This window comes from Trypanosoma theileri (assembly GCF_002087225.1).
Source record: "Trypanosoma theileri isolate Edinburgh chromosome Unknown TM35_Tth_42_V1, whole genome shotgun sequence".
Taxonomy (NCBI): Eukaryota; Euglenozoa; class Kinetoplastea; order Trypanosomatida; family Trypanosomatidae; genus Trypanosoma; species Trypanosoma theileri.
The window spans coordinates 197,198-219,076 of NW_021639884.1; the positions used below are offsets into that span (position 1 = coordinate 197,198).

The window sequence follows — 21,879 nt, forward strand, 5'->3', positions numbered from 1 at the left end:
CTCTGGAAGCAGCAGAATCTTGGGATTGGAGAGACCATTGTGTGTCATGGAATACACGTCCCTGTTCCTTGACGTAAGATGCGGCTATTACTGCAACGAAAGGAGTAAAGCGGCGCATTATCAAGCAGACAAAACGTGTTCAATTGATCGTTGCGATAGTAACCTGGGTTTCTTTATTATGTTTTTTTTTTTTAATTCAATGTGCTGCCTAGACTTACCCTTTTTCTCAGTTTCGTTTCTAGCTTGTTACCACAATTTACCTGTGGTCTGCAGCTATTATCTTAGCCAAACGAAACTAAAGAAGGCCGCAAAAAAAAAAAAAAAAAAAAAAAAAAAAAAACAAGTAGAAGAAAAAATGAGTCAGGAAAACACACACAAAAACAATTCCCATAATTTCCGGAAATACAACTTGCAAAACCGCACACCCCTAGACGTTAAAAGACTTCCCTTTTTCCAGATCCCATTTTCACGACAGAGTTTACCAGTGAATGTTGCGAATAATTCAGAAGAAAGGGGGAAAAAATATCTTTTCTTTGTCGTACATCCCCTTGTCTGAAATGGTTGCAAGGAGGTCTAGTCATAGACCTTTATGGCAGCTTTCGAGCCTTTGGGTCCCAGCTTAAGAAGCACTTCGTAGCAAATCCATACACATAAAGGTAACAACGTGAAAATGCAGACAATCGGGGGCGGTAAATTGTACACTTTAGCTCGATACTTTGACAAGTCTACTGGATCGTTAGCCCTCAGAATGCAAAAAGTGATGACCGAAATTAGTGCCGTCCAAAGAGGCAGCATTGCAGGTGTCAAAAACATTTCTTGGGGTAATGATACTACTTTTCCTTATCTATTTTTCTACTAAACGTTTATTTGCGTTGCTGTTTTTTTTTTCTTTTGTCTGTGCTTTTTGGTGTACCTTACTTTGATTTTTTTAAACTGATTTGTCACTTTATCTATCTTCTTGTGGTCCAAACCCCAATATGGTTGTATTGGGGAGAAAAAGAAAGACCAAAAAAAANTACCTTACTTTGATTTTTTTAAACTGATTTGTCACTTTATCTATCTTCTTGTGGTCCAAACCCCAATATGGTTGTATTGGGGAGAAAAAGAAAGACCAAAAAAAAAAAAAAAAATAGAAAGGAAAGGGAAGGAAAAAATGGAGGAGAGGGTTTTTGTGTAATATACCATGAATACTATTTGTACCACTTAGCACCCTATTCATTGGAAAGAAGTATCACTTATTGTGCATTTCTATATTATATAATTACTTTTTGTTATTTAGCCAAAAAGTCCAAACGAAACAGTGAGGTACAATAGCGGCCTAGGCCCCTCACTTCCTCTTTGGCGACGATCGCCACCAAAAAATTTACCAACTGAGAGTCCGGAATCTGCCCCTTTAGTACACCAGAGCAAAGGTACTGTAATCAGTTGTTGTTCTTGATGGTGTTGCTGGTGTTTTTGTTCTCCACTACACACTGCGTCACCATCGGGAATAGTCCACTCGGCAACACCCAGTAGTTTGTCGTCGCTGCTATAGACCGCTACATACAAGGGGTCTGTGCGGCAATGCACACCAAGCTGGAAGGACTCATCCCACTGAGTACTACTATTGCTACTGGAAGTAATACCTGCCTGACTGCGCACCTCTTGAAACCCATTTGTGAGCGCTACGACTGCACCATTGCTACTGATGCCCTCTACTTCTCTCACAGTGATATACGCCACGCCAATGTATCGTGGTGGGCCCTCTTCATTATCTATTATCTCTTCGTGTGGTGATATTGCCACATCTTGGGCTAATGGGTCACGTGGTGGCAACGTCGCTTGTGATACCGCGACGTTACATTCCCGCGTAAAGGCCCTATTGTACTTTAGCCTAATATAACGCTCCCTAACTTCATGCTGGGAACGAGACCCCACCGGTTTGTATACAGGCTCGCCATTGCTAGAGACATACCCTCCATACTCAAGTTCGTCGTTCAAGGTGGCATTACCACGATTTGCCATGAATGCGATATCAACTGTATTCCAAGAATCCAGCTGTGCTTCACGACACCTGTGTGGCCATAGCTGCCGGTGGACGCCAACACAGTGGATGCAAACAAAGCCACCAAACGGTTGAAGTAACCCCCATGTAGGCCATTTTGCACCACAGTCTGCACAGAACTGATTTGATTGATTGCTTGCGATACAACTTGTAAAGAGAGGTGATTGTGTTAGTCGAATAGGAATATCATTCATTACCTCTTCCTCTTCCTCTTCTTTCCCTTCACACCTTCCATTGGAAGAGTTGGTTAAGGCCTCACTACCATTCTTCTGTTTACTTCCATTCACCTGGTTCTCTTGCTGGTACTGGTAGTGGTTGTTATGACTTTGATACTCTCCATTCTTCACTTTTTCTTCACTTTTCATCAATTGTTTATCTGTCTTTTTTTTAGATTGTTTGAGTCTTTCATACTCGCGCAGGACATCCTCCAGTTGTTCCACTTCATGCAACTCCAATGGTCCATCACCAGTTTCATCCATTACTCTCGGTGGACGATATAACAATCTGTACTTCCCACTTATATCGCCAGATAAATTACCATCTTGCAACAGTGCATCGTTCTTTCTTTGCAAAGACGCCGCCGCGCAGCGTAAATGACGAATAAATCTCCACTTAAGCAATTTATCACCGGTAAAAAATAGGGCCACACACCGCCTGTTCGATGGTCCTGTATTATTATTTGAATCACGTACGCTGGAAGATTTTAACGAGGAAAAAATTCCAGAGGGCTGTAGCTGTTCCACACTACTTGGGCTCGCGAGTTCTAGAGCAAAGCAAAGACTGCCACAATGGGTACCACAGTCTACCACACGTGCCCCAGTTAAACAAAGACGTTCTTGAAGATTTTTTGCCATGGAGTTTCGTGGTTCCTCATAACAATACAGTACACCATCTGTATGTAGTTCGATAGTTCGATCCACAAATTGCCGCTTACGCCATCCCATCAGGCACGTCACTGCGCCAGAGAGCAGCAGTGTCTCCAAAGTAGCATCCATCATACAATCAAACTAACATCCAGCTGCTTATATATATATATATATATATATATATATATTTATTTATTTATTTATTTATTTAAAGGCAAAAGACAGAGAAAGAGGCATCAAGACAAAGAGAGCTCATGTAGGTAAAGTGAAATTACACGTTACAGACACACACACACACGCACACACGCATACACACTAGTAGATAAATTGATAGAGAGTAAGATATTGAGCCTAAGGAAACCTCAACACCCTCATGACGAAAAGGCAAACATTAACGTAAAACCAAAGGCAAAAGAAAGACAAATAAAAGGCGTCCGGTATGAGAGGCTAATGCTAGTGGAAGTAGCACGTTCATCATCTTTCCATACAATAATGCAAAAACCAACTCTGCATTCAAAACCTACAATCCTCACCTCTTAAATTTTTTTATTTATTTCTCAGTTTATTGTGTGCTCGATGTATTTACTTCACCTATGGAGAACGCATGCGCTTCCTTTCATGTTTACTTCCTTCGCCGCTAATGTCAGCCACTATTCGTCGCACCAACTCGTCCTGTTCCAACTCCTGCTTCTGCTGTACAGCGAGCCGCTCCGCCTCCATCTGACGGTATGTTGCCTCTTCAACCGCCATTGCATAACGACCGCGGTAATCATTCTGTACAACTTCACTAATAACAAAGGGATGCAAACCCGCGTCAACGGTCATTGTTTCAGGTATTTGTGCACCAGTCGGATGTGTGGCACGCAGAAACACTGGAAGGGTAAACAGTGCAGGTAATGACGAAGAAGAGGGTAACAAAAGAAAAACAGGTTCTTCGCTGCTTGGAGTATTAGGCAACCAAACAGCACGACTACCGCTGAATGCCGTCCCAACGTGTACAAGCTGCTGCAAGTGTGGCTCAGAGGTATCCAAACCATTGTTTTCTCCTGAAGCATCAAGAGATGGAAGAAGAAGAGAGGAAGAAACACCAGTAGCAAGCGATAACGCAGAAGCACGCCGCATCTCTGCCTCACGTTTAGAGGCAACAAGTTTCAAGGCTGCTTCACTACCACCAACGGAGGTGGCATACAGTACCGTAACTGTCATGCGCTCACCTGGAACAGCGAAGTCCCTCCAGCTCATACCACTTTCATGTGGTACAAAGAGAGAGGGTACAAAAACTGGCCATTCCTGTAAAGATACATTTGTAGTTACATGCTGAGATGTCATGGTACGCGCGTAGATTCCGTCGTCTCCGATGCGTTGGACACATACTGAAACAACAGAAAAAGTGTGAATCCCTTTTGGAAAGCCATGTACCCGCTCTATTGCCGCACCTGACTGTTGTCCTTGCTGTTCTCCTGCAAAATTGCTCATCGCCTTTCGCTCTTGCAGTGCTTGATAAAGTCGTCCAGCAAGCGCCTTACTAGAAGGTGCAGGCGTACTGGAACTACTAGTCCCCTGACGTAAACGATTCAGTAGGAGAGAAGATTTATGAAATTCTGCGGCATTTTTATCTGCACCTACAACACTACGTAACTCAGCTTCAAGATATTTATCCTGTTCATCTAATGTTGAGGAAGTGATTCTCACGTCAACCAGGTCCCATGGTAATACCTTCACAAAATTCGTTTGTGTACGAAGAAGAATAGATCTACCTTTGCGTGTTATTCCTGCATCCACCTCACAAGAAGTCATATTGTTGCCACCTTGGTTCTGTGGTAAAACAATACCACGCAGTATACTTCCCTTTGTCACATCTTTTACCGATCGACGTAGCAATAAAACTTCTTTTAATGCATGTCGTAGCTCCTCATCGGGTCCGACATGCACCAGATAGAGATCCATTGTTGAAGCAAGTGTGAGTTGGTGAGTAATGAGAAAATTATTGGCGTCATGAACTGCTGGGAATTCCATCACGATTGCAAATTTCCCAATACATCTCGACCTGACACATGCTAATGCCTTTAAATATTCTGCCTTTGCCCTCTGACTCTTATTCCCCTTTCCGTCCGCTTCCATATGGACTTCCGTGGCCGCGGTCTCCCCGCCTAGGGCTGCGGGCACAGTGAGGAGTCGCTCCTCCAACGTGACCTCCGGCGGGGGGCGGATGGACGGCGGGAGGAGGGCGGGGTCCAGCGGGCGGGGGCTGGTGAGGAGCAGCGTTGGGCCCACCCGCACTGCCGGCGGGAGGAACTCAAGTCCCCACCCCCGCCGGCCCCCTCCTCCTCTGGCATCCGCCACGTCGGCCCGCAGGCGCTCAGCGGACGAGAGGCGCTGGAATTGCACCACCGCCGCCCCGCTGTGAAACGCCCGGTCTTCCTCAAAGTACACTTCCTCAATGGCGCCGTAGCCTGCAAGCGTCCGGAACAGCTCCGCCCGCAGCGCCACATCCTCAGGCTCCACACCCACCACACGAACGCGGCGGGTCACTGCCAACTCCTGCATGCACGCACACTTTCATTAATCAATAAACATTTATTTAATCAGGTACCCACAAGCACATGTGGGAAAAAAAAAACACCAAACAAAAAATTAGAAGAAAATAAATTACACATATCCCTTCAACGCAAGTAATGTCCTACAACCATAAAAAAAAAAAAAACAACAACAACAACAACAACAAAAAGAAAATTGTATAAACAATGATATATATATATATATATATATATATATCAAAAGTAAAAGAAAAAAAAGGAAAGCAACGCCTCGGATCCACAAACCATAACGAAGAAACGCTCATCTGCTGAATTACGCGGAAGTGATGTCGGAATCACCAACGTCCGTGATGGACAGCACGCAGCTGCGGAAGTGACGGCCACAGGCTGTACCCAGATCGAGGTTGTTTCCAGTGTAGTGGTGCATGGGTGTCTTGCTCAGCGTGCAGTAGTACTCGATCTCTGCCTTGCGAATAGGTGGGCAGTTGGCGGCAATCACGACGAGCTTGCTGCGTCCCTGACGAAGTGTCTTGATCGCCTGGTGTGTACCAAGCACGTATTTACCAGACTTCATCACCAGCTGAATCTTGGTGTTGATGGTGTCCACCTTAGTCTTCGATTTCTTGGCCATTGTAGTGCTACGGATCCTGCATATTTGATATATTATACGTCGAATAGAAGAAAAATAAAGAAAAACAAAAGTAATAATAAAAAAAAAAGAGAAGCAGAGGAAAAAGAACGTACAGGAAAAGAGTCAGATAAACCAAGAATTTATGACTAAACATGGTTTACGCAATCGTTTTGGGCAAACACATGAATGCGGTGCGCAAAACTAAAAAATCAATACAAAAGAAAAAGAAAGGGCGAAAATAAAGGCATTTTGCCTTATTTCCCTATTGCCTCCTCTCATCTGCTGAATTACGCGGAAGTGATGTCGGAATCACCAACGTCCGTGATGGACAGCACGCAGCTGCGGAAGTGACGGCCACAGGCTGTACCCAGATCGAGGTTGTTTCCAGTGTAGTGGTGCATGGGTGTCTTGCTCAGCGTGCAGTAGTACTCGATCTCTGCCTTGCGAATAGGTGGGCAGTTAGCGGCAATCACGACGAGCTTGCTGCGTCCCTGACGAAGTGTCTTGATCGCCTGGTGTGTACCAAGCACGTATTTACCAGACTTCATCACCAGCTGAATCTTGGTGTTGATGGTGTCCACCTTAGTCTTCGACTTTTTGGCCATTGTGAACAGAAAAAGGAGGCTTTAAAGGTGATTCAAGAGGAGAGTAAAAAGAAAAAGAAAGCAGAAAGAAGAAAAAAAAGGAAAAGAAAGGAATAAAAAATGACAAGAAGAATTCAACAACGCATTTAAAAAACAAAAAAGACAAAAGGAACTCAAGGAGAGTTGTCATGAAAGGCTATTATATGTATTATTTTCTTTCTTCCTTCCTCTTATTTACAAATAATATTGTATTCATCCTTATCACATTCTTCATTCTCCGAAGACTCTGTGTTGTGTTTTCAAAAATACATTATCATAGAGACAGAAATACAACCTTAGAGTCAAACAGATGAAGAAATAAACCAATGATACAGTGAATGTATTGATTATTGAGCGTGTATGTCGATTGTACTGAAGTCTAGTAATAAAACAAAAAAAAAATGTATACAAAAAAAAATCTAAGGCGTTGGCGGCGGTAACAACCACCCGTACAGGCGTAGAGAAGAGCAAAAACCAGATTAACGATGCCAACTCAGCTGCCGTAATAATAACGAAAAAAAAGCAGGTACAATAACAAAAAAAAAGCAAAAAAAAAAGCTCATTAGGCGAACAAGTAAGAATAATTCAACGAAACGAAAAAAAAACAAAAAAAAAACGAGAAGACAATGAAAACGTGAGATATTTTTCTTTTTTTTTTTAAGGGAACATGTTTACAGAGTGTTTGCTTCTCTAAGAAATGCATACAAGTTTACAGATGACGAATGCAAAATGTAAACGCAGATCGCTGTGCATGAAGGTAAAAGATTATGAAGAACAAAAAAAACCTGCAAAGGCGGTTCATTTCGTGACTTCAAATGATTTAAAAAAAAAAAAAAAAGGCTCACCCAGACAAAATGCAATGTATTACAAATATAGCGAAAAAAGGGATCACACATTCCTCTTTTTTCTCCACCCGTTCATCTCTTTTTTTTTCCCCCTTCGCACTATTGATGCATAATCTTACACTGACGACACCCTCCCCTTATCCTTCCCTCACTCATTGCATCTTCCCTTCTATTTCCAATCCATAAAGTTTATACTTGTTGCCTTTTTTTTCGTGTATTTTCTTCAATTACCTGTTACTTTTTCTTCATTCTTTCGTTTTCTTTCTTTTTCTTTTAAAGTGCTGCAATGAGAGTAACTCTTTACCAGATGCTATCGTCCCCCACTCCAGTCGCTGTGAGTGACAACAAGTCAGTATTTGAGCCACTCTTCGCCATTTGCAGCGTGGCGGCATGAGGACTAGCGATATCGATGTTGGCAGAGCAGGAAGAGTTTGTTGACGATGTGGTGGCAGCAAAAGAAGCCCCTATACGAGAAAGATTCCTGTTGCTGCTACTTTTGTTAATTTTGCTGTCGTTCATGTTACTCCAAAGCGGGGGCAATGTGCGATCATACTCGCTGCGCAACACCGGATGTCCAATGACGTTGCGTGCCTCCACTACGAGGTTATCGCGTGCATCCGCATTCCACTGGTCCACCTGCCTCAGCTGCTTGTACTCCTTCTGCCAGCGGCGGTAACTCGCGATGATCTCCTCATGTGAGGCATTACGTGGCACACCGAGCACATCGTAGTACGTATCGGGTATGCTACGGTGTGGATAGCGGCAGCGGACGGGTAGTCGAATGCGAAAAGCCTCAACGCCGTCGTCTCGTCGTGTACCTTTGTGTGGAGAGACGTCCTTCGATTCATGCACACTGCCAAGAAAGAAACTGTCAGTGCTGGATGCGAGACTGGAGAAGGAGTGCTCAAACACGTTACTCCCACTCAAGTCGTGTGGGCGAATACCTCGCTTACCACGGCGTTGGGCGAGTAATTTTCCCTTCTCCCCACGCGTTGTTGTTGTTGTCGTCGTTGTCGTTGTTGTTGTGCCTGTACGTGTCATGTTTGTCATGAACGCAGCGCGGAGCACCGCCGGTGTGTGGTCTGCATTGCACAGAGGTGTCACAAAATGTTTTGGAATACTCTCTATCGGTACGGCGGAGAGCAATTTCTCTTGTGTGCGACTGTCCAATTCAGCATAGTGGTGGGCGTGCTCGCAATGGTTATTGTATGGGCACTCTGCGGCTTCGTAGAATGCCACACAGACGCGCGATTTGCTACCACTCATCACCGGCGATGCAGCAGCACCAACACCAGTGATCGTATTAGTTGCAGCAGCTACAGCAGCAGCAGCAGGAACAGAAGAAGAGGGGGTTGTAATATCCATACCATGATGACAGGTGCCATCATACGGAACAAACTCCGTTGTACTCACTGAAAACGACATGTTAAATCTGGTTTTTTTTTTGGTTTTTTTTTTCCTCGCCTTTCTCTTATTCTTCTTACTTCACTCCACAGAGAAATATATATGTATATATATAATGCTGTGAACGTGCTTGTGTAATCCACTTCTATGAGATGATAAAGGGGGAAAAAAAGAGAAAAAAAAAAAAAAACAATATATCATCTATGGGAGACGCAAAGTACGTAATAATAAAATACAGAAGAAGTGCCACTACACACAAAACAAATCAACAGTTCAAAAAATACAAACCAAATGAAAAATGTCGCAAAAGCCACTTTCACTCTTTTTCCAAAACACAGACACACACTCAGATTATAACCGATATACAGACGTGTACGCCTCCACGCTTCAGAATACCACTCTACAGCACGAAACTCTTTTTATCCAAAAGGCAATAAACATTCTCTTATGGCAGAGAGCAACATTACAAAACCTTTCCTTTAACACACCCAACGGTGTTTTTTTTTTTTTTTTTTTTCGTTTTCCTTATTCCTCTTGTTCACTAGATATTTAGAAGCGATTCTACGCCTCTGTATAGAGCAAGATACCATTGATCGAAACTGGGCTACTTTATAAGACTGATACCAAGAAGTTCATAAAGATATCGATATTGCCGCGTAAGTCACTCCTACTTTTTCTTCTACTATATATCTATATATCTATATATATATATACTACCACCCCTTTTTTTTTCGTTACTCATATACACCCACAATAAACCCAAATATTCCCTAATGATTGACAGATATTACCCCATTAACTTATACCTCTACTTATTATAACAGTAGCAACTGTTAAAACAATAACTGATGCCACTGAGGTTCCTCCAGATACGTGAATACGCTGGAAATTGAGTGCAAAAACATGTCAATACAAACCATGCAGAACACGGACTGCAAGGGAGACAGTTAAACAAATAACAAAAATAAAAGTACAAAGAAATAATAGATCTCTCATTTCGGTGGATCCTGTTTCTGTGGGTTATTTTGCACCGAAGATTTTAGCTCAGCGATAAGATCTTCAGAAGTCTTACCACTATAACGTGCACCAGGTTGCATGCGCTGGAGGTCCTTGTCTACAGCAAACCGTTTATTCAGAAATTTCTTCAGCATATCACCACGTGCCTTTTCCAAGTCATCCCGAATTCGATCTTTACGTTCCTTGTATGCGGCCGTCTCCCGCGCCATGCGTTCTGTATCCATTCGTTTTAATTCTGCCATTTCCTCTTGCGTAAGTGCCTTTTTTCGCTTGTCAAAGTCCTCACGCACGACCTGTTCCCAAGGGCTATTGTAACCAAGACCCTCTCTACCTATATTTTGATCTTCGCGTGCAACTTTCTTCACCTGCTCCGGGTCAAGTTCCCAGAAACGCCACTCATTCCATTTCTGCGCCGTCTCCACCTCGCGCCACGTGACCTGTAGGATGTACTCCACCGGCCATCCCCAGAAGTACCGCTTCTCCAACGTACACCAATCATCCTGGCACTCCTTGATCCCATGATTGATGCGTTTCACCAGTGTCATGGCGATGTTGTAGTACGTCGTCTCAGGGGGGATGTCAGAGGTAGTGAGAAACGCCTGCAGCTCAGCTGCGGCGGCAAGCAGCTTCGGTTTCCACAAGGGTTCCACCGCAACACCAGCTAATCCAGTAGTGGACTTCACTGGAAACGCACGTGGTATGTACTCATCACTAATGGTGCGTAGCACAGTTGTGCGGCGCAGTGCAGATCGCAGCGGATGTGAGCAACGCATGCGCTTTACAGAATTCTACGTACTACCTTTTTTTTTTTCTTTCCTCACACAGCTGTAGTAATTAGCGGTTAACACAAGAAAAAAAAAACCTATACCAGCGGAGAGGTCCAGACGTGGTACAGTCTTTTCGTCTTATGCACTGCAACAGAAACAAGATCTTCCTTTTTTTTAAAAAAAAAAGGAGGTAAAGGAGGTATCAAACGCAGCAAGGGAGAAAGAAACCAACGGTCTATACCGGACGTCTGAATATTTCAAAGAAAAAAATCAAACACAATCAGAGATATACTACAAACACAGCATCTGAACTGAAAGTGAGGAAAAAAAAAAAGAGACACCAGCAAACGAGACCCATCTCCACCTTACATGATACAGAGAGCAGAAAAAAGAAAGAAAAACCGCTCTCACATCTCTCCTCCGACACGATTTGCTTCCCTTTCTTTCTTTTTAATAGACAAAGAGCATCCGCACGGCAATTATAAGGCACCCAAGCGCCACCCAAACTGAGAGACGATCTCCAACAACACTACATTTGTAAAGGAACTTGCGATGCAGCTCCGTATGATCACGATGAAACACTGTGGGGCGGTATTGTCGCAAATATGTTGCTGTGCAAATTACAAGAAGGAGCACATATGCTATGGTTTCAAAGTCAAAGAAGGCACTCATGCCAATCTACCTCGTTTCTCTTCCTTTCCTTTCCTTTCCTTTCCTTTCCTTTTTTGGTTTAATTTTCCCAGCCTCAAAATAGGCTTTCCATACAATAAGAAAAAAAAAAAAGGGATGGGAAGAGAAATGGAGATGATGGGAGGGAACAATTCACTCTACGTGAGTCTCGAAGGAGTGAAAATAATAGACAAACAATGATGACAGATAAATTGACTCTGGTAGAAAGCATAACAGTAAGGCGCAATGTCGTTCTATCATGCAACAATAAAAAAAAAGAAAGGTGCAGGTAGGAAATAATAATAAAAAAAGAAAAAAAAAACGCAATTATCTCTTTATCTTTCACTCCATTTCGCCATACGTGTTTATACTAGCACAAAATCATTTTTTTTCTTTTCCTTGAGTGATACTGGGGCTCAACACACTGGCAAAACAGGTAATGAGGCACGCACAAAGGCGTAATAGCACCCAAAGAAAAAACAAAAAAAAACCTCATCTCTTGACACACAGCAAACAAAAATGAGTAAACTAACTTTAAATACTTGGGTAAAATTGTAAATAATAATAATAATAATAATAATAATAATAATAATAATAATAATAATAATAATAAAATGAAAATAAAAACTGTTTGCGGATGTTTTACCGTGTCTGCCCAATCCTTGGAATTTCGTGTCTGCAAGTAGGGCAGCAGTTGCTGCGCAGAAGCCACCGGACGATGCAATTATGATGAAATGTGTGTCCGCACTCAATCTTTAGTACCATTACCCCAGGGGCCAGTGTCTCAAGACAAATCGCACAGGCCTCCTGAGAAGAACTTCTTCTACCACTCTTGGTATCATCCAATGGCTGGACAGCAGCGTAGGGGACGGGTTTCATGTGGCGAAGCTGACTTTGGGAAAGACCAGTCTTTTTCACACCGTTGTCAAGTCTTAATAGATTTTCATACGAAAAATCATTGATTTCCCAACCATTATCATTCCCAGTTCCTCTGCGAGTGCCTCCATTCACGTTACCTTCACCAGACCGTGGCACCCGCGACCATCCTGTTATAATGTCAAAATTAGATCCACTACTGTTAATGTGGTGCCCCCGTTGACGGGGCTGTAGGACTCCACGCTCTACGTGAGCTGTAACTTGAGGTGCTTCAGAAGAAGAAGCCCGTACCGATACCAAAACACGAGTAAACCCTGGAGCCCCTTCGCCATTGCGAAGCTCCATTGTTTCAAGCATTGATGACCTCCGTCCCTGTTCTCTTGCCATCGCCGCTGCTGCCGCTTCAGCAATCCCAACCTGTGTTGCGAGAAATTCATCAAATGCCATCATTGCCTCACTGTGGTGAATATTCAACATTGTTGACGCCAAGCTAGCAAGAGTAGGCAAACCAAGATCCTCAGGAATTATCTGAGAATGTTGCTGAGGCCGTTGATGTTGTTGTTGTCGTATTGATCCTCTCGCTTGGGAACGCACTTGAGGTGTGTTAACAGTATTTCGCCCCCCTTGTGGTGGGGCCTGACTGCGTGAATCCCGCTCCAATTCCCGTGCACCTTCCCGAATTCGCAAATCAATGAGGGCACGCCGACTGCCTCGAGACTGAGCTTCCGATGGGCGCGTGCTGTGAAGTGTACTCCCTTGAACACGCCTCAGTGCTGAGTGCGATGGCAAGATATCTTCTGGTATAGGCCACTGCATAAACATAGAATGTGGGAAATCTCTTGCATTGGAAACACGCAGTCGCTCTTGCTGGGCAACAATATGAGGGGGGAGGGCGTTTATCCAGTCAATGCCATCGTTTAGATTGCTGAAGTTGGGTCGATGCGCAGCCATCACCTTCACTTGATCGTTTGACCTTGATCTATCTTTTTTCTACATAACACAAGAAGGGCGAAATGAACAGTAGACGATATATATATTTTATTTTTAAAAAAAAACCATTCAAACACATAGAAATATAGATGACACAGGCTAAAAGAAGAAAAAAATATATATATATATATATATATATATCATCTATGTTTGTAGCAAAGATCTAAAGCACCTCACCATGCATATCCGTGAAAGAAAATAAGAATGGAAACAGTAATGGACAAAAAAAAAAAAAACAGTTCTCCGGTTGAAACTTTGTCATCACCCATTGATGTCGTACAAATTATGAGGGTATTCTCAACCTTAATCTTAATGATTATATGTTGTCAAGTGACTTTCGGTAAGTGGATCTACAGCATCAGTCACTCTAGGCCTGGGTGGGAGTGGTGGTGGCAAGTCAGTTGTCCACACATCAAGAGGCTGCACAGAGCGGCGATTCTCAAAATGAATTGTGTCAGCATGAGTCCCTTCTCTAATGGACAAAGTATCATCATTCACACTTGATACTTCTTGGCGATTATCAAGTTTCTGTTTCAGCTCAAGCATTTCAGCATGATATTGTTCCACAGTAGCCTCTGCGGTTCGCAATTTTCGCTGGAGTTTGGCTTGTTGTTCAGACATAGCACTACCACCTGAAGCAAGTCCCACGAGACGTTTAGCCAACTTCTCAGAGTGTTCTCGTAGGTGTCGTTCATTTGCACGAAGCTCACGCAACTCCCTCATAAGATCCATGTGCTTCGACATACTCACAGTTTTTGACTTTAGCATATTGTTCTCATGCTGAAGCCGTTCCACCACAAGCTTTAAGTTTTCTACCACGGACTCTAATGCCTCTACTCGACTGCGTTGTTGAAACGATTCCCCGCGTTTTGTTTTTGTCGAATCAACTTTAAGAATATCCTCAATGTGGCGTTGTAAGCGTCCAACTTTAAGCTGTAGAGCTTCTTGTTCGAAACGTAAATCAAGAATAGTATTATTTTTCTCCAACAACTCCCGCTCTAGTACCTCTTGGCTGCCTACCTTATCGGATTTAACAGGCAGAGAAGCAGTAAAATCAGTTGATAAAGTGGTGGATGCAATGCGAGAACGGTTTATCTCAGCAGTCAAACGCTCATTTTCTGCAACTAGCTGGTTAACGCGTTGTCGCATATTATTAAGTTGAATTTCCTTTACTACGTTTAGCTCCCGTTGAAGTGACTCAATAATGCCTTCCAAGTGGAGAACTGTCCGCTTGTGGGAACGTATATCAAGTGGGGAAGCCATATGAGCACTATCTACCATATCCAGTTGACACCCACGTAGTTCTTCTAATTCCTTCTTGTAACGTTCAGCATCCCTAACTGCTTTCTCAGATTCTGCTGCACGTTTCGTTATTTGCTCCACCTGTCGTCTAAGTTCTTCAGTTTCTTTTTGACCTTTGTATGATGATTGGTCACGAACACTCACTGAATCTGCTGACGGGGCTTGCCCAGGAACAACAGGAAGAGCAACTACAGAAGGAGTGACCAACGGTTTACTCCGACTTTCAGACATTTTTTGGTTCTCTTTTAAATTATCTTGTCCACTCAAACATTCCCGCGCCATTGCAAGTTTCTTTGCCTCACGATCGTCTTGAAGAGTATGTATCTGAGCTCGGAGAGAACGACTAGTTTCACGTTCTCCACGAAGCTGACCACGAGAATCCTCCAAGTCACTTTCCAGACGCCGCACAACAGCTCGCAATGAGGAGATCTCATGTAGATTGTCTCGCTGTGCCTTTTCAATCTCCCGTCTGAGCAGTGCTGCAATTTGAGGCTGCGCTAGTGCGTTTGCATCAACATCAGTAAGTAAAGTACGAATATGAGTGAGAGAAGTAGCAGAATGAGGTTGATGTATCTTCTTTTGTTGTTTTTGCGTTTGGACAGGTTGTTGTTGTTGTTGTTGTTGTTGTTGTTGTTGTTGTTGTTGTTGTTGTTGTTGTTGTTGCAGTTGCTCTTGCTCTTGTCCCTTTGACGAGGATGGCGGCGGTGGCGGTGGTCGGGATTGGTCGTACCTTACTGCCGTTTCTTTTGAGGCAGAATGTTGGGTCCCTTCATCTATTGTAGAAGAGACCTGCGGTACCTTTACACGTCCAATCTTTATTTCCTGCGATGGTAAAGAACGGGAGGCCAACTCATTCTGAAGTCGCAATATCTCACGTTCCTTTTCCTCCAGTTGTCTATGCAGATCGTAGGCCATCCGCTGCGTTTCTTCATATTTCTTTAGTGTTTCTTCCTCACGACGAACTCTCTCCTCCAACTCACGTTGAATCGAACGCAATCGTTCAGTGACCACCTTAAGTTGTTCAGTAGACTCCAGTTGGATTGTTCCCATCCTCTGTGCCAGTGCGAGTTCGTGCTGCTGTTTGTGTGACATATCACCACGCTTCTGTGCTTCTTCTAAAAGTCTTTGTTTAAGCATGTTAGTTGCCATGACCAGTTTCTCGTTCTGCTCTTCCACACGACGGATGTCGGCTTTCAAATGATCATTCATCACGACAAGTTGTCGTGCACCTTCAATCTCGGCTTGCTGCGCCACAACTTCCTCACGCAATGCATCCAAATGAGTTCGCCATTGAGTACTGTCCAATTGCATCCGCTGTGCATTCTGCCGTTCCTCCTCTAACTGCGCCCGCGTCTCTAACAATTGGCTCTCCACAAAAGCCAGCTGCCCTCGAAGTTCCTGCTCAATAATGGAACCCATCCCAGTCGTCCCCACCTCAGCAGCTTTCTCTAGCCCTACACCATGTTCCACAATGTGCTGTCGAACCTCATACAACTGTTTCTCCAAGAGATCTTTCTCACTCCTTTCTCGTTGTAGTTCTCGAGTTAGGGTAAACTCACGCTGCCGTAAACTCTCTATAATAACATTTTGATCGCCTATAACACCAACAATAGAAACCTCTCCTGCTGGCATCTGTGTTGTATATTGTTCGCTTTGATGAGCCTCTAAAAGCTCTTGCTGTGCTTTAGTAACTTGATCATTCAATTTTCCTTCAAGAAGAATGTTTGTTGCACGTGCATCTCGTAGTTCCGATTTAAGTCGAAGTGTTTCCTTTGTTAACAACATGAGTTGTTCAGCAACTCCATCGTGTGGTGCAGTATCCGCATCCGTTGTCATTGTATTGTATGTATAATTCTCTGCCACACCGCTAATGGCTTCACGAAATCGTTCCATCATAGCATTATTTTCTTTAAATAAATGATCATGTAACCGTTCCATTCTTGCAGACTCCCCTAACTGATACTCAAGATACTTTTTGCGCTCAGTCTGAAGTTGCTCCTGAAGTTGTTTAATACACATCTCCTTATTTTGAAGCATATCACGTAAACATTGATTGTTGTGCTCTGCTGCACGTTGTGTTACTTCCGCTTGCGCCTCATGTGACCGTATTAAACGCCGTTCACGATTCTCTGCTTTTTGTCTTTCTTCTTCTACATTACGTTGGGTATATTGTAGACGATCATGTAATCGATTAACCTCCTCTTTTAAAGAATCTGCAACTGCTTGAGCTTTCTTGGTTTCAACTAACTCGTCATCCAGTCGTTTTTTGAGTGAGGCACACTCCCTTGATAACTCCGATTGTTTATCTAACGCCTGTTTGTACTCGCGAATAGCAGTATCAGCTTCTGCATTGTCAAAATCACGTGATCCAGTCTCATTTGGTTGAATAATTATTGCTGGAGACTCTAACTTTGCAAACACGGTTTCCTTTAATTGTAGTAACTTTTGTAAAATATCTTCATCAAGTGATAAAGCACCTGTAGAACGTAATTCAAGACGGGTTAACTCTTCTGTTAACTGCTGCATGTATGTCTCTGACCTTTTCACCTTTTGTTGCATATATAAATTATCTTCCCTTAACTCAGCAAGTTGAACATCTTTTTCTCGAACTGCAGATAGTGCCGTCAACAACTTGGTGTGAAGTACATCTGCCCAATCCTCAGTGTCATTCACCTTAAGAATATCTAGTTGCTCTTGAAGAGTCTTAACCATTCCATTGCTTTCAGCAAGCTGAAGAGTCATCTCATTCTGACGTGCTTCACTACGATCAAGATCTGCAATAGAATCAAGAAATCTTCGGTGCATCATTTCTACACGATGTGGTGAAATAACTCCCTTAGCACTTCGTTGCACAGAACGAACATAGTCTAGCAAGGATACCATATGTTCAACATATTTTCGATAAAGACGAAAAGCACTAAGTTTGTACATTGTTCCTTCATTTACAGCTACGCGTAAATTTGCCTCAGTAGCACAGAGTTGCATGCGAGATCGTTTTGCACGAAGCAATGCCAACTCACTTTGACGACGCAGCGTTGCGTGTTGCCGTATGGCAGCAGAAACAAATTCACTCACCTTTCGTGAATCTCCAGCATCACGTACTAAAGAAAGTTCCTGCTTGGTAGCTTCCAACTGAATTTCAAGACGCTTGCATTCACCCTGCAAATCTAGAGAATGATGTAGTAAACCAAGGTTTATGGACTTGAGACGGGCAACATCACGTTCAAGAAGTTGTGCTTTTCCATTTGCAGTATTTCTACCATAGGTCTGATCTTGATCGTCTCGTCGTCGTTGATCTGCTTGATTTCCCTCTTCTTGTTGACAGGATGCATCCTCTATAACGGAAAGTATACCTTTTGTATTATCCTCCTTTTTAATACTTGTGTTATCTAGGTGTTCTTGCAACAAGGCAAGTTCTCCTCGCGCGTCTTCGAGATCAGCTTCCAGGGTTGATACTTCCTTCTCCTTCTCTTCATAACGCTTCATGTAGAGACTGCACTTTTGGCGCCACGTCGTTGCTTCAGTTTCCCACTTACCAGCATGAGAGGCATCAGAAACACGAGCTCCTGCATTTACATCATGCAATTTCTGTAAACGTTCCACCTCAATTCGTAGTTCATTTATTTCACTCTCCATTTCTTCCATCTTTTGTTTTCGTTTTTTGGCATCAATTCGTAGAGCGCTAAGTTCTTCTATGTTCTCCATACCATTATAAACCCGTTGAAGTTGAACAAGGTAGGCACTATCTTCTTTAAAAAGCTTTCCACTCAGAGAAGATTCAAGCAGGCGGTGCATCTCAGACAAGGTTTCGTTTTCCATACTTATAATGTTCGTAGAACGTGGCAAAACAAAACCTGTGGAAGTATCTTCCAGCGCATCTTTAAGCGATTTGAAGGTTGTATTAACATATTCTCTCAAAGTCTGTTCCGACCTTGACGCTTCCTCTTGTGTTTCCATTACACGACGCAAACGCTGAACTAGTTTACCTTCACGTTGTCTCAAAAGAACAATCTTTTGTAGTAATTCTCGAGTATTACCTGATTCAACACGTTTCATTACTTCTTGTAGGTCTTCCAAAGTCTTACTACACTCCACAAGTTTTCCGTTAAGTTCTTCATTTATTTGTTGAAGAGCAGATACCTGGTCACGAAGTTCCTCCTGCACTGCACGCGCTTCATTGAGTTGCTGTTCGGCTTTTGCTTCTGATGTACGAAATTTATTCACATCCTCCTTTACAACTTCGATACGGTTTTTAAGAGAGGCTATAAGCTCATCCTTCACACGTAATTGTTCTTCAAACGTACGAGTGATGGAAACAAGAGATCCAGTCCGAAGATGAGATACTTCATCACCTCGTTCTGCACATGATGGTAGTGGAGGTTCTATATTTCCAGACCTGTTATGTAGGGATACTTCTCCAGTATCTGCAGAACGTACTTCATTTGCCGTAGGAGTATAAGAAGATGTGTTGACTCCCAATGCCTCAAAAACGGCACTACGGTACTTGTCACGCTCTTCCATCAGCATATCTCGCTCCGCCATCACAGCCACCAACTGCTCTCGAAGAGCGGTTTGTGAGTTTGCATTATCTTTGATAGTAAGCTCCGATTGCTCAAGTAATTGAAGCGCACTTTTTAGTTGGTTCTTCAAACGCGACATATCCATAGACGTTTCATGAGGATCATCCATTAATGGTTGTGAAGTAATTTTATCTATTCTTTCTCGCAGAAACTGCAGAGCGGAAGTTGTATCTTGAGTAGAGCTAAGGTCTTTCTTTCCGAATGCCTCACGCAGAGCCTCTTCAATACGTTGTCTAACAAAGTCATTGAAATGCTCCATTTCCTTTCGTCGCAGTTGAAGTTCATGAAAATATTTTTCTTTATAATTTTCTCCATCCTCCTCCATGATTAATCTACCCGATTTCATTTGATCCACAACATGGTCTAGTTGCTTCAGCTGTTCTGAAGTAAGGCCTAACTCAAGTCGAAGTTTCGTGTCAAGGAGGGGTTGCAAACGAACCTTGTCCATCCAATATCGTCTTTCCTTTTCCAACCACTCAACTTCCTCTTTTAAAGTGGAAACCTCTTCTCGCAACGTTTCCACTTCACTAAGAAGAGGTGTACTCTTGGGGCGAAGACGATCAATTTCATCCTGTGTAACACCCATGCGAACACATAACTCTTGTAATGCGGCAGAGAAAGTTAAAGAGTCTTCCATTGCGTTAAGCCTTTCCCTTAGTTGAACATTTTCCTGTTGAAGAAGCTCCACTACGCGATTAGATTCAACCAATTCACCTCGGAGGTGACGAATACCTTCGTTTCCTTGTTCGTACTCCTTAAGGAGGCGTTGAATTTTGATATTCTCTGCATCTTGTGCTTCTGCTCGTACTTCCATTTGTTGTAATTCTATTGAAAGTCTATCATTTTCTTGCTGAATTCGTTGTCGTTCTATCAAAAGTTTCTGTATGGTTTGGTCTTCCAATCTAGTTTGGGTTGTTCCTCTTTCTGTTTGAGGTAATGGAACTGTGCTTGAAGAAGAATCACCTTCAGTAGTATAGCTTCCCCCTGTTGTCTCTACCTCTTGAAATCTTGTTGAAGTCAAATGATGTTTTAACTTTTCTCGCAAGCTATTGTTCTCTTCTTCTGATTGCTTTAACGAATGTTGAAGTTCATTTATGACATCTTTCATCCCATGATTTGCATCACGTACATGATGTAGTTCATCTTGTAAAGCCTCAATACGTTGTTTTTCTTCTTCAATAATATCACGATGGAGTTGCTGTAATTCCGTCATGTCACGCAATGCTTCCGCTTCTCGTTGTTCACAAAGTTCTTCCGCTTGGTCACGAGACCGAATGAGATCGTAATTCTCATGTTGTAATGTTCTTAATTTCCTCTGCATTCGTTCTAATTCACTCTCATTATCTCGTTGTTTTTTCTTTTCTAGGCGCTGAAATTCCCGCAACATATCCTCAGCTTTAGTAGATTTTTCTACAAGACGTTTATACCTGGCAACAAGGTGTTTATACTCAAGGCGAAATTTCTCATCATCTTTGGCAACATGTGATTTCTCAGCATCTCGACGTTGAAGGGTTTGACGTAGTTCATTGTTCTCGTGTCGTAAACGATTCACCTCACTATTTAATTTATCAAGTTTTTCCTTAATGTGCCTTATATCACGCATTTCACGCACAGAAACCTTCTGAGAAAGAGTATTCACATCATCATCTTTATCTTTAACATTTGTTTTATGTTCAAGAGTCAAACGAAGATCATTATTTTCTCGTCGTAGTAGTTCTACACGCGCCCGAATAGCCTCTTCTGCATCATGTGCTGCTCCTATTGAATGCTCCAGTTCTTCATTTTCGCTATTAAGACGCCTTAATTCATGAGAGCATGCCCTAGCAATTATACGAAGAAGACGCACGACAGGAATTGTATATTGTGGCTGAGTAAAGTGATCATCATCAGTGTTCCACGTCATATTCGACACACGTTGAACCCACGTATTAATTTCAGAAAAACACTCTGTATGTTCCCATTCATCAAAAGGAAGATTAGATAATGTCATCCATTCGATTGACCAAGCTTCACGGGAAGGATTTTCATCTTGATGTATAACATTCATGACGATATCACTAATATATGGATCTATGGCAGATAAATTAACAGAGGAATGTAAAACAAAACACTAAACGAGATCCTTTTGTCTCGTACTATCTTCTTTGTAAAGGCAATCACACCAGTCCTGACCTTATACCAACTGTGATAAGTCAAGAAATCGTGGTGCCTTTTTTTTTGTTGTCGAATACATCCAAACATTGTCATTATCACACAGGTGCAAAAAAAAAAAAGAAATACAAAAAAAAAAAAAAAAAAAAAAAAAAAAAAAAAAAAAAAAAAAAAAAAACGAAAAAAAAAAAACATTTACTTTGTACAAATAATAAAGTCATAGGTTACTACATCCCCCATTTCAACAAATAATAATAACACTACTACTTGAAGTAAATAATAATAATAATAATAATAATACATATGAAAAAAGATAGAATTTCATATTTTATAGCGGATCGCTGTCGCCAAACTCTTCTCTTCCCTTAAAAGAATCTCATCCTTTTTCTTTTATGCAAAGAAACGTGAGGTCATACAATTTATGTTAATACAAGCAAAAACGCCGGACGGTGCGAAATAGCAGGATTAATGCATTTCTTGTTTCATTCTTTAGCTTGATATGCCAAATATCCCATCGGAATAACCCACCTAAACGCCTTGTATTAAAAAAAAGAAAAAAAAAAAAAACACGAAACAG

The 21,879-nt window shown here is 42.4% G+C and overlaps 8 protein-coding genes across 8 annotated transcripts; all 8 read right to left on the reverse strand.

Moving 5' to 3' along the window:
• Positions 1-1,275: 1,275 nt before the first annotated feature.
• Positions 1,276-3,042, reverse strand: TM35_000421630 (GTP-ase activating protein; the record flags this gene model as incomplete). The annotated part of the gene is made up of 1 exon (XM_029029974.1): positions 1,276-3,042. One exon carries the CDS (start codon positions 3,040-3,042, stop codon positions 1,276-1,278), a length of 1,767 nt encoding a protein of 588 aa, XP_028878771.1.
• A 459-nt stretch (positions 3,043-3,501) lies between these two features.
• TM35_000421640 (uncharacterized protein) lies at positions 3,502-5,457 on the reverse strand (the record flags this gene model as incomplete). Its single annotated transcript, XM_029029975.1, has 1 exon — positions 3,502-5,457. The coding sequence occupies one exon, from the start codon at positions 5,455-5,457 to the stop codon at positions 3,502-3,504; it is 1,956 nt and encodes a 651-aa protein (XP_028878772.1).
• Positions 5,458-5,760: 303 nt separating this feature from the next.
• On the reverse strand, positions 5,761-6,078 carry TM35_000421650 (60S ribosomal protein L30; the record flags this gene model as incomplete). Its single annotated transcript, XM_029029976.1, has 1 exon — positions 5,761-6,078. The coding sequence occupies one exon, from the start codon at positions 6,076-6,078 to the stop codon at positions 5,761-5,763; it is 318 nt and encodes a 105-aa protein (XP_028878773.1).
• A 287-nt stretch (positions 6,079-6,365) lies between these two features.
• TM35_000421660 (60S ribosomal protein L30) lies at positions 6,366-6,683 on the reverse strand (the record flags this gene model as incomplete). The annotated part of the gene is made up of 1 exon (XM_029029977.1): positions 6,366-6,683. One exon carries the CDS (start codon positions 6,681-6,683, stop codon positions 6,366-6,368), a length of 318 nt encoding a protein of 105 aa, XP_028878774.1.
• A 1,163-nt stretch (positions 6,684-7,846) lies between these two features.
• Positions 7,847-8,971, reverse strand: TM35_000421670 (protein G2; the record flags this gene model as incomplete). The annotated part of the gene is made up of 1 exon (XM_029029978.1): positions 7,847-8,971. The coding sequence occupies one exon, from the start codon at positions 8,969-8,971 to the stop codon at positions 7,847-7,849; it is 1,125 nt and encodes a 374-aa protein (XP_028878775.1).
• A 971-nt stretch (positions 8,972-9,942) lies between these two features.
• On the reverse strand, positions 9,943-10,740 carry TM35_000421680 (putative NADH-ubiquinone oxidoreductase complex I subunit; the record flags this gene model as incomplete). Its single annotated transcript, XM_029029979.1, has 1 exon — positions 9,943-10,740. One exon carries the CDS (start codon positions 10,738-10,740, stop codon positions 9,943-9,945), a length of 798 nt encoding a protein of 265 aa, XP_028878776.1.
• A 1,305-nt stretch (positions 10,741-12,045) lies between these two features.
• Positions 12,046-13,230, reverse strand: TM35_000421690 (putative zinc finger protein; the record flags this gene model as incomplete). Its single annotated transcript, XM_029029980.1, has 1 exon — positions 12,046-13,230. The coding sequence occupies one exon, from the start codon at positions 13,228-13,230 to the stop codon at positions 12,046-12,048; it is 1,185 nt and encodes a 394-aa protein (XP_028878777.1).
• Positions 13,231-13,578: 348 nt separating this feature from the next.
• On the reverse strand, positions 13,579-21,198 carry TM35_000421700 (mushroom body defect; the record flags this gene model as incomplete). The annotated part of the gene is made up of 1 exon (XM_029029981.1): positions 13,579-21,198. The coding sequence occupies one exon, from the start codon at positions 21,196-21,198 to the stop codon at positions 13,579-13,581; it is 7,620 nt and encodes a 2,539-aa protein (XP_028878778.1).
• Between the last annotated feature and the right edge of the window lie 681 nt (positions 21,199-21,879).